This window comes from Chenopodium album, chromosome 1, assembly GCF_948465745.1.
Source record: "Chenopodium album chromosome 1, dcCheAlbu1.1, whole genome shotgun sequence".
In the NCBI taxonomy this organism is placed as follows: domain Eukaryota; kingdom Viridiplantae; phylum Streptophyta; class Magnoliopsida; order Caryophyllales; family Amaranthaceae; genus Chenopodium; species Chenopodium album.
The window spans coordinates 55,794,173-55,806,273 of NC_137834.1; the positions used below are offsets into that span (position 1 = coordinate 55,794,173).

Consider the following 12,101-nt stretch of genomic DNA (forward strand, 5'->3'; position numbering starts at 1 on the left):
TAATCTTTAGTGTATGATCACAGTGGGATTCAAATTTAGAATGCTTGAAATATTCTCTACAGTAATGCGACGTATTTAACATGAAACTGATTATTAATATGGCTCGAAAACCACAACTACTAATTGTAACACAAGTACATCATAATTTATTGTAAAAAAAAAAAAGCACATCATAATTTATTGTAAAAAAAGTACATCATATTTATTCATTTACGAAATGAAAAAAAAAAATCTCAAGTACGTAGAGTCCAAAATATGGATGCAAATATCAAGGGTCAATCCAATAAACTTAATTAAACTTACATATTATAAAATTTGTGAGATCATACAAATCACTAATTATAGATGTGACTCTTTGCAAACTATTTTTAATGTATCATAATTACCTATCTTGAATCTCATACTTTATTACATTACATGACCTGAGGTATCGTGCGGGCCAACAACTAGTTTTAAAACAAAAGGCTACATTATATGCCTATGAACAACTCGTGAATTGCACAAGTCCAAAGGCTAGTTCTACTTAGCAAACCCTACCATGTATATATATTTATGTTATAAGGTTCTGTTCACTTCATCTTATTAAACTGAAATTATTTTTGCTAGAACTTAAATTATTTTTACTACACTGAAATTATATCTGTTATATTTCTTCTTTTAAATTAATGACTTTTTTTAGGTGAATTAAAAGGCCTAAAAACACATACATCTTGCCCAAAATTTTAATGGAAAACTATACGAATAGGATAAGGTTAGTGCCTTAGTAATAATGATCCTCTACTACGCAATGGTATATTGAAAAGTTGACCTGAGTAATTGAAAGGTTATAAGTTCAATACGCCACTACATTTGAAAGCTAAGCACGTTTATTTAGTCTTTCAATGAACATCACTTCTAAATATTTGGTTGCTTGTATTCACAGATTCTTTTACATAGGCAACTCTTCTTCGAGGTAATGAACAAAGAGATCAATTTATTTTATAATTATTCAAAGGCTACATGAAATTTTTAAGACGTGATTTAACATGCAAAAAATGCTATAGATAGCACAAATATAAAAAGTGTTACCCGCTAAACCGTTTCTATGAATCTATGATTAATGAGATCGCTATACACAATTTTATTTTTTTTTCACAATAAAGTATGCAGTACATCGTAGGTTTGTATCAAGCTTCATATTTGCGGCTGAAAGAAGTGATTGGACCTGAACAGTTGACAATATGGCCGCCTATCCTTGTAAGTTTTGTCTGTTCAGCCCTAACGACGCTGGTTCGACTTAGGAGTTACACCAGGCAACAAGAGTTGCATATTGGTTGCTACTGAACACTTTTTTCGTTTTTAGAATGGTTTCACGTGGGAACATAGTTCTCAGGGTTGCTGTTTGGCTTAACAAGGCCTTTTAGCTTCCATCCTCCAAGTCCAGATGACTCAAAAGCCTGCAAGGTGAGTATTCTAATTTATGTCAGGAATTGTTAAACAGGAATTCTAAAGAGCACAACAATCAACAAAGAGAAATTTAAAGGAACCTTTACATTTGTTCAATCAACAAAGATAAGTGTAAAAGAAAGTTTAAATTTAGGTTATTTCTGGTGTACACAAACAACATATCATGTAAAGCTCTCGGAATAAAACTTGTTCTCCATCATCTCAATTCCAAACGCATACGTCATCATTCATAATGAACAAGGATGCATTACTTTTCAGTGCATTTCATCAATAGTTTTCTAGGCACAACGATGAATCTTAATAATTCTCTAGTCAAAACAACATATTCAAATTGAATATATAACATAGACAACTAATCCTAATCGACAAGTTGATTATATAAATACAAAGTACCAACTTCATCTATGTAGCTAAGCTTGAAAAGCAGAATTAAACTAAACTATATGTTTTTTGGTCTGTTCTCTTTGGCTTATTTTCAGTTCAGTTCAGCTCCAATAAGTTCAGTTCAGTTCTTACCTTAATTTCCTTTTCAGTTAAGTTCAGCTCCAATAAGTTCAATTCAGTTCAGTTCAGAACACGCCCTTTGTCCAATGTTTACTAAGGAGAGTATAATTGAAAACAATAGAACAATTGCCAACCAAATAAGCATTTACAACATTAGTAAACGGTTGAATTGGACATAAAATCACCAAGATATAGAAGCAAAACCTTAAGTATATCATATCTCGTACCCCACTAAGTCATACATAATCCTTCCTGAGCTCATAATTCCTTTATTCAAGTTAATATAACAAAGACTGAAATTTTTAATTTTCATGTCTACCTTGTATATTCAAATGGTTCCCAACCTTCTTCCTCTCTTTCACTTTTTACACTTAGCTACGAATGTGAGCCACTAATGCCCTGAAGAGTTAACAAATTGACCTGTAAAACCAAACAGCCTAACTCTGGTCTCTAGATTTTTATCCATCTACAATCTACTAATAGCCAATATACATGATCGAAAACTGCTGGCATTGAGAAATAAAATACACTGGTTAAAACAAAGTGAGACTTGAAGAAATTTTTCATAATCTAGTTGCAAACCTACTTTTTGTTACAAATTAGTCTTCATGTTCTTGGAATCCAACTTTTAACAAAAAGTATTGACATGTACAGCAAAAGATCAAGTTGGTTAAAAACTATATGGGCCTTCTTCGTTGGTGTGACAGCCAAGACCCGTAATGGATCTTTGCTCTGGTTGCTAAAAGCAGTATTGTCATCTAATTATTCATTGCAACAGAAAATTTTGAGTAAATATAAGAGATCTTACCTCTTCCCAGGATTTCCCAGTGGCTTCAAGCAAAGCAGCATTGCACGTATCCAATTCAATTACTGAACCAGTGAACGTAGAGGCTGCTTCCTCCCATCCTTTGTTATGTCCCATACACCAAAAAGAAATTTGGTTATATTTGTGATTCATCCAACTTATTACTTAGTTATTCTAGGATTAGAATGAAATTGAAAATAGGAAGGAGCTTCCTAAGACATAATTTCTACAATTAAGTTGGTCAATACACACAAACTTATTTTTCTTACACATCATCTCATGTAATGCATCATTAAATCCAGACTCTATGCTATTGGCCAAATTAGCAGTACCTTGGACCTTTCGTGCTAAACTTAAGATGATACAGGTACAAAATTCCAAACTCTACTCGAAATGAGAATTGATTTTATTTATCAAGCTAATCAAAGAAGTATCTACAATTTTAAATAAATTTATCTAACATGTATCCCCCTTAATTTATCTTTTTGTTTTGTCTTTTTATCCTCTAGCTTTTTTCCCTAATTTCCCATTTTCCTACCTCTTCCCCTTCATCAACCCCCCTTGAACATTTAATTCAAAAATTCAGTTAACTTTCAATTTGATTTCTTAGTTAATTTACTAGAATTCCGTTCACCAATCTTTCCAACTATGTTTCAACCAATTCAATTAGAACCAACCGGGTAAGGTTTAATAGTCAAGAAAATTGATTTTTTTTTTTTTTAAATCTAAGAAAAATAAATTCTCTTAAGCATTTGAACATGAGGTGCTAATGCCTTGGTAGAGGCGGACTGAGTCCTGTGCTTTTTGTCGCCTCCTGTACTGCCCATGGCAAGGTCAAGGTGTTTTAGTTTGCACCTAGGCGCACTTTTTAAAATATAGGACAAACCTCATATATTATCTCACCCATAATATTTATGCCTTTCCATTCTCCCTCCTTTTCAATACTCATAGATTGTTTCACTTCATTTGGCATCTGAATTGGAACCATAACTTACTACATGTATATAAGGTTACAAGAGAATTATCAAATGTTTATCAACCGTGCTTAATATATGCGGTCAGAAGTATATATTCCAGAAAAGGGCATGAGAAACATATGCAGTAAATTAACTCACATAACTGTAAAAATGTCATCTGAAGAGAATTTGCAAATCATCTTTTGAAGGTGTTCCGCAGTCTGCCTATCCATAGCAGCAATCGAGTAAAAACTAGGAATGAAATGTACAGCAGCCTGTAAGAACCCCCTGACTCGCTCTTGCATAACCAAGAGTGTCTCCCTTGTCCTTGTTGCATCACTGCCAGAAAGAAAGAAAAGTGTTATCAGAAAAATGAGTAAGCTGCTTCTGAGTAGATATAATATGGAAATAATAAAACATTAGTTCATAAGAAATAACAAACCTGCATAAGATCAGCTCAGGGACCCAACCTAAGAGTTGAAGTCTGTATGAGACGTCAGCAGCATCAGCACGACCAGCTTTACTCAGTGGACGATCATGATCTAACAAAATAATGATATCAAAGCAAGATTTAGGAATCTTGTCTGTTTGTATTAGTTATTTCAATAAGCTGATAGCATTAGTTATTAAAAATACTACATCCGTTTCATATAATGTGCAACAAAGCGCTTGCTATGGATTCCTAGGCAAAAATTGTTTTTAAGTGTTAAATGGAGAGAGAAAGATAAAGATACATGTGATGAAGATAGAGATTGAGAGAAATAACAACTAGAAAGAAAAAAAAAAAAAAAAAAAAAAAACACATTTGTGGCACATAATGTGTAGAATCCATTTTAAGTAAATGTCGCACATAATATGGAACAGAAGTAATAAATCTAATATATAAATAAAGTAGACATTTTTCGAGAGCATTTGGCGCGCCACATAAGCAGAGGTGTTTTTTTCGACCAATTAAAAATTAGATTAGTATTTTATCTTAGATTTTAAAAAAATTCAATCATCGCCTAAACAAAATTAACGAATGAGACTTAAGAATTTTAATATTTAAGTAAAAACAATGAATAGTAATTTATTGATATTTTAATTTTTTTAAAAAGCTAAAACTTGTCTTTCTTAAAAGAACTAAAAATTATCTTTAGATGTTAAAATTTATATTATTTCAAAAACTAAAAATTATACAAAATGATTTATTAAAAAGATCGTGCATCGCACCGTATTATTAGACCAATGACAAAATTAGATTTACATTTTATTTTAGAATTGAAAAATTCACTCGCCACCTAAGAAAATTAACAAATGAAATTTAACAATTTAAATTTAATCTACACATATTTGAAAAACAATGAATAGTGATTGATGCAAATTTTCAATAAATTGTTATGAGAATTTTATTTACTCTTAATCAATTCAAGTGTCATCGGCGAATAAAATCACATTTTTTTATTACATTAAACAAATAAAATTATAAATTTTCGATAAAAATTTAATCACAATATTAATAATAAAAAAATATTTAACTTATAAAATAAAAATCACGTTCAATAAAAATTATATAAATTGAAAATTGTGAAAATCAAGTTCTTTCAAAAATTGAAAATAAAGTTCAATTTTGGATTACATCTATTAACTATTACTAAAACAAAACGTTTGCTAACGTCATCACTGTCCACATGTCATTCTAATAAAAAAAATCCCCGCCTAAATACAAGGATGATGTCATCTTCCATTTTTTTTTTTTTTTTTTTTTTGTTGCTGTTGTGGAGCTACCATATATAACAATTATGAAATTTGAATATTAGAAGCTTCTACATTACAACTACAACCTATCAACTTATCCTAGAAATGAAACAATTGTAAATAGTACACTAATAAATGAACTCCTACATTGAAATTTGTATTAGAAGTCGTTGAACAAGTATTTATATCATAATTTTGATAAAAATCTAAAATTATAATAAAATTTGTACAAAGTGCATAAAACTTATTTATATTTATTTATTCATTATTTTTTAAAATATGCAGATTATAAAAAATAGATTTTATATAAACCGTGCATCACACGGGTTCTAACCTAGTAACTATATAAAATAAGAAGATTGGTTGTTAGCTGTCATAAAGAAGTATATAGAGTAGCAAATTAATGAAAAAGCGGACAAGCATATAGAAAAAGCTACTCTAAACAACTTTTTCATTCTTAGCTCGGGCTCCTTAAGGACCTTAACTACATTACCAAGCTAAAATCCAAAAGGCAACTATAAAGTAGACAAAAAGCCATAGCCAAAATTCAAAAATGAAATGAGTGAGGTAAGAAGAAATTGAATAATAATATGGGGAAAAAGGAAGTTTATGACAAAAAAAGTATACTCCTTCCAAATAATTTGTTGCATATGCTTTTAGAGGGTCAGTGTATACAAGCTTTATCAGTATTATTTCACTAATATATGAGAAATAATATTATCAAGTGTAATCTAATTAGACTTCTCATTACGAATTCCTGATATCAACTTTTGATAAGATTAATAGGTACTTTTGTAGTGACTTGTGAGGAGGGAGCTAGACGTCGAAATATGGCCGTTGACTATACTTTTTCGGTGCAAACCATCACGCATGTGGCACGTGATGCTTTAATAAAAGACCATTTCGTTTTTTTTTTCCCCACATTTTTACTTTTTCCTCTCTTTCTATCGTCAAGATTTCTCTCAAAAAACCTACTCTTTCCTCAAAATCATGGGAAAAACAAACGAAGGAAAAGACGTTTTTTAAACATCACGTGCATTTCACATGATGATCAACTTCGGAAAAGTGAAGTCAGCGGCCATATTCCAATGTCAAGGTCTCTCCTCACAGCAAAAGTGACTTATAAGGACCTTTTTCACCACTTTGAACATATAAGGTCCTTTTTCACAAAAAAGTGAACATATAAGTACCTTTTGGACAAATTAATACATAATTTGAGAACTTTAACAGCCAAATTGTGTCTTTTTCTCTAAGTCCATGAAAAAGGCAAATGTAGTAAAAAGAGGGGAAAGAAGACATTAAGTATACAATAAGCAAAAGAAAAAGAATAAGATGAAAAACCAAAATCAAATGATACACAAGCCAAATAAAACTCCCAACCTAAGCATACATATCAAATACACTTGCCAACAACCAGGCAATGGTACTTTTTGTTACAAAAATATAAAACAATAGTTGTCACGCCTTAGTTTACACATCTCAAGATTTTGTTTTATGCAACTAGTCCGACCCAAAAATTCTTTTTTATTTCAGCAAATACTAAGAAGACCTTGCTACCATAGGATCAAGTACAATTAATATAAATGTGATATTGTGGATGTGTGATTTTTTCCAATTATTATGTTATGACTACTGCACAAAAGTATTCATTTTCAGAGCACTAACCTAGTCAACAGGAAATATAAATGAAACAACCTAATTAGTTTAAACAAAGTCAGAAAAGTCCATAGTTAACATGAAGCTTGCATAATATGCAAAAGAGGGTCAAAGATTAGGAGTTTAGCAGTGACATCAAATGTTAAACCAGAAAGTAGGAAGGCGTCTTCAAAATCTTAGAGTAGGCTTGTAGCAGAAAAAAAACAATTAAAATGTGTACATGGGTCAACCAATCATATAATAGCATCAATTATAATTAGAGACTTTAATCCACACTCATTTTCGCAGTTAAGTCACTTTATTTGGGGCAAGGAAGTTTCGATGATAGCTTGGTTACCCTTATATTCATCCCAAGAAGATCCAAAGAGCTCGTGGTATGGTAACAATCCAATTGTAAGTAGAGGTCCAAGGTGGTTTAAACTTTCAGAAAGGAGAAATAAGTTAGCTAAACTAATGTAGTTTCAAAAAGCCATGTTTATACCCTCGATGAAAAGACGTCTAAGGGATAGAGTAAAAAAACTTTCAGACGGGAGCAGTAAGTGACTAAACAATTCACTAAGCCATGGTGAAAGCTTTAATGAAGTGATGAATTAAAAAAACTACTGTCAAACAGCATTAGGCATGTATGGAACAACACCTTGAGACCTTCAAAAATATTATAATGTTCCAACATTTAGCTAAGCACAAATGTTTTAGGAGAAAAAGAATTGTGGATTGATTACCCCGTAAAGAATGATCATTCCATGAGCTCTCCGCATGACGCAATAGAATCAGACGACGGGTTACAGATTTTGAGGGGGTCTTCGCCAGAGCAGAGCTGTCAGCATTGTCAAGAATTTGAGACACATAAGGCAGGCGTTTTACTTTCTTTTGGATAAGTGGACAAGGAAAGAATGAAGGTGACGAAGAAGAGAATAAGGAGGATCTAAGAGGCGTGCAGTAGAGTGCAGCTTCCATAGTAATTTCCAAATTCTGGCTTATGCCCACATAATCCTCCTTATCACCTGATAACAGTATAAGTTGACTCTGCTAAGTCAAGCCCTCAAACTGTATGCAAACAAACAAGAAGTTCATCAGAAAAAGGTTACTCAGATACGTATTACTTATACAAACCATATCTCAATCAGGCAAGGCAATTAGAGTTCAATTGGCATTTATCTTCAGATGGTGACATTAATCAAGATTGCTTATAAGAAAGACAAAGGCCATGTTTGGTAATTGGCTTTTTAATGGCTTTTTGGTAAGTTTTTGGCTTTTGGCTTTTTTAGGTGGTCAAACAGCCAAAAAAATGTGTTTGGTAATTGGCTTTATAGTTAGCGAAAAAGCTGGCTTTTAAGCCAAAATGAAAAAGCTGCTTTGAGTAGCTTTTTTGTTGGCTTTTGGCTTGTTGGCCCACAAATTATCTAATAAACAGCCAACAACCAACAATTAATTTACCAAACACTTTTATAAACAGCCAATTTCAAAAGCCATTATAAACAGCCAAACATTCCAGCTAGTCAAACAAGCCAAGTAAACCAGCCAACAACCATTTGCCAAACAAGGCCAAAATGCAACATCACCACGCCACTTTTGCAGTATGCTACCATCCCCTAGCAATTCATGCCAATTTTAGATGGTACTAGTATATACGTCCTTAGTTCTTTCATTATTGAAACATGTAGGTGAAGCACAATATTTTAGCAGACCATGTGATGGTGAGAGAGATATAAAGAAATAACACAATGTACCTATATGATATAGAGAGAGATCTAGAGGAATCACGTACACATAAGAAAACATTGCAATAAATACGAAACTTCCATAAAAGGAAAATGTTAGGACATATTCTTAAAAGGTTTTATATAGTACATTGAAGATCTAAAGTTTTAAAGGTTCCCAATAAAGAGGATAAAGGTTCATAATACATCGCAACTTTACCCCTCTTGTCTTTTGATGTTTATCACGAATGAAAATTAAAGATCAGATTACATGATGCAAGAAACCTGATACAAAATCTAAAACAAGCACTTGAAGCACAGAAATAAAGAAAATAAATTCAGACCCACAACGAGTCTTAAGGGTAACTTACCACTTACTTCAGTACTTCTAAGATTCTTCCACCATAAAAAAATAAAAAATAAAAAATAAAAATAAAAATAAATCTAAAACAGCTTAACATACACAATAAAAGAATTTGTCCCTTATTAGTAATCCCTGCCCCAATCCCCCAAGAAAACAAGATACCTAATAATAATCCAATCATGCTCTACGATACAGTTATCAAACAAAGGACAATAATTTGGCGATTCCAATGAACCAGTCACATTTTGTAGGGCCAAAGTGGACCACAGGTCAACATAGGGTGAAGCGATAAACCCAACTACACACTCAGCCACCATGTGTGAAAAATACAACCACCTCAATTCATTAGTCTTTGCTATGCAGCAGAGTATTCATCCGTATGAGGTATTGATCACTAAAGTTTTTTCTTACAATTATAATGGTATTGTTTTGTGTACCATTTTGAAGGTATATAATACCATCCTCTACACAATATGCTCATCCTTTTGAAGGTAACTTTTCATTCCCATCTTTTATTAATAATCAGAGAGTTGTAGTTGATTTCATTTCATATGGTACTGCAATGTGACGCATAAAGTCAATCAACAAATAATTGGTTAATCCTTTTGATACATTTTTTCAACTATCTACTTCTCCCAAGGGTAATAGCAATAGATAACGAGAGTTGTTCGGTGTTGACAGAGACGAATAGAATTTAAACTAAATTTCTTTAGTCAATGACTACTATCTCGAGCCGAGGAAACAAACCCAATAAATTAATGACCACATGAATCGGTTACAATACTCAATAACCAAGACAAGAATTGCTTACTAAACCGCTCGTAAAAGATAAATAAATTCATTGAAATTGAAGTCAAAAGAATCATATAATGGATTGAAATTCTAACAAAAACCCATGTAATTTATAACAAAATTGAACCAAAAATACTCCATTCTAGATAATACAGAACCCATAAAAAGTAGAGCAGATCTAAGAATAAGAGGAAATTAAACAAAACAGAGAGATACAACAATAATGTTATACATATTAAATCAACAATAATGTCTTCAATTATACGAAGTAATTCATATGGCATGGGTCAACCTATAAATTTATCTTTCGTGCTATGAGCCTATGATTGTAACCCACATAAAAAACACATGCATTATCCCAATTCAAGAAACAGCAAACTGTAAATTTTTTTTTTTTTTTTTTTTTGGAAACCAGCAAACTGTAAATTTAACACAATCTCAATTAAAATTATTCAACACAGAAATAATCTAACAACTAATGGAGAAAAAAAAAAGTCAGAATAATTGCACGCATTTGGGATTTTACATTGAAACACTACAGTAAAAAAAATAGGGCTTTTGCATAATCAATCAATTTCAAATGACTTTTCATTAATCGACTTCAATTTACCATGGAACCCAGATTAAAAGCAATAATCGGACAAAAAATTCAATAAAAACCCTAAAATCTGCAATTGGAAAAATAATGAGTCAAGCGTTTAAACTAACCTGAGAGGAGATGTAACGGTGGCAGCAAATGAACTGCGACGGTGAACGAAGAAACGTGAAATGGATAGCAATTGAGATAAACTGTGCCTTCTGCTTTAAGTATTTTTTTATAAGATTAATATTACGTAGTACAAGTAATTTTTTTTTTTTTTTTTTTTTTTTTTGGGAGGGAGAAGTGCCGCATGCGTATTGATTTCGGCCGTGTTTGGTTATCAGCGTTTTAAAACAGCTTTTTTTAGCACAACTAGCATAGTGCACGTGCGATGCACGGTTTACAAATCAAATTATTAAACCCGTAGAAAAAATAAAAAATAAAAACAAAGGTAATTCATTTGCTATTAAAGGACTTGGTTACTAATGGTCAATAAAAAAAATTAAAGGAATGTTATTTGAATTTCTTTTAATTTTTTATAATGTTATTTTATTAATTGAATAATACTCCACACAGCTATATAAGAAGCGGACTAATTTATTTATATCTCCCGTTGAGAAAAAACTAAAATTTTCTTATCATACCATCTGTATCATTAGCTACAATCAATCTAATATATACATGTTTTATTTACCCGTCGCACTCATTAAATCTATAGACACAACAATAACCTTATATTTGACCTACCAGAACATATATTTTCCTAAGTTAACCATTGTGCCAAAAACTATATATTATATAATAGTCACATATATAACCAACAGCTGTAAATATAGTATACAACACAAATACTTCGTATATAGGTATGGATACTGATAGTTTTATATAAATAAAATATACGGAGTATATATTACTAAGAATTATTCCTACCTTAATTATAAAAAGGTTAACAAAACTCTTATAATATTGCATGGACATTTATATATCTAAAAATGTTCTTTTTACATATATTTTCCCCCATTTAATTTTAAAAGCCTAAAAATTATCTTTTGAATTCGCTAAATTGATTTAAAAGGTTATGTTTATTTCAATATTTAAAGCCATTTACTATTTTCATTTCCTTTTGTTTTAATTTTTCTATTTAGAATTTATTAGACTATTAGGTTTCAAGATCGAAGTCAATATCTTTTTACCGTACAATCACTAAATCAAAGTCGCTCAACTAAAGTTTTAGACATTGCATAGTTACACAACATCCAACACATTTAATGATTACATACAAATAATTTTAATAAAACTACGCATTCGATATAAGTTATTAAACAATTTAACTATATATACATTTTGATAGGTTTATATCTTTCATATTAACAAAAATTTACAAATGTTATTATTATATTTTGAAAAAAAATTTAGACTTTGGAGTTTTGTATAAGATAGATAAAGGATAAGTTAATTCCCGTCATATATGCATTGAGTTTTGGGTGTCCTATCCGGTTCATCCTTTGGGCTAATCCAGATTTGAGGATCAGTTCTAGGTTATTAGGTTTCATTCCCCTTA

The 12,101-nt window shown here is 31.2% G+C and overlaps 1 protein-coding gene across 1 annotated transcript; it reads right to left on the reverse strand.

The window, feature by feature from the left end:
- Positions 1–953: 953 nt before the first annotated feature.
- Positions 954–10,827, reverse strand: LOC145556186 (uncharacterized protein At3g52155, chloroplastic-like). The gene is made up of 6 exons (XM_081617830.1): positions 10,669–10,827; positions 7,827–8,151; positions 4,154–4,253; positions 3,868–4,050; positions 2,759–2,873; positions 954–1,436 (listed from the first exon to the last, which is right to left on the reverse strand). The coding sequence occupies exons 2-6, from the start codon at positions 8,059–8,061 to the stop codon at positions 1,350–1,352; spliced, it is 720 nt and encodes a 239-aa protein (XP_081473956.1). The 5' UTR covers positions 8,062–8,151; positions 10,669–10,827; the 3' UTR covers positions 954–1,349.
- Between the last annotated feature and the right edge of the window lie 1,274 nt (positions 10,828–12,101).

Excerpts from the sequence above, each read along its gene's own strand:
- LOC145556186 (XM_081617830.1), bottom strand. The coding sequence starts at position 8,061 with ATGGAAGCTGCACTCTACTGCACGCCTCTTAGATCCTCCTTATTCTCT. Across the intron at positions 4,051-4,153 it reads CCTGAGCTGATCTTATGCAG|TGATGCAACAAGGACAAGGG; the intron begins GTTTGTTATTTC and ends TCTTTCTGGCAG. Across the intron at positions 1,437-2,758 it reads CTGGGAAATCCTGGGAAGAG|GCTTTTGAGTCATCTGGACT; the intron begins GTAAGATCTCTT and ends CTCACCTTGCAG.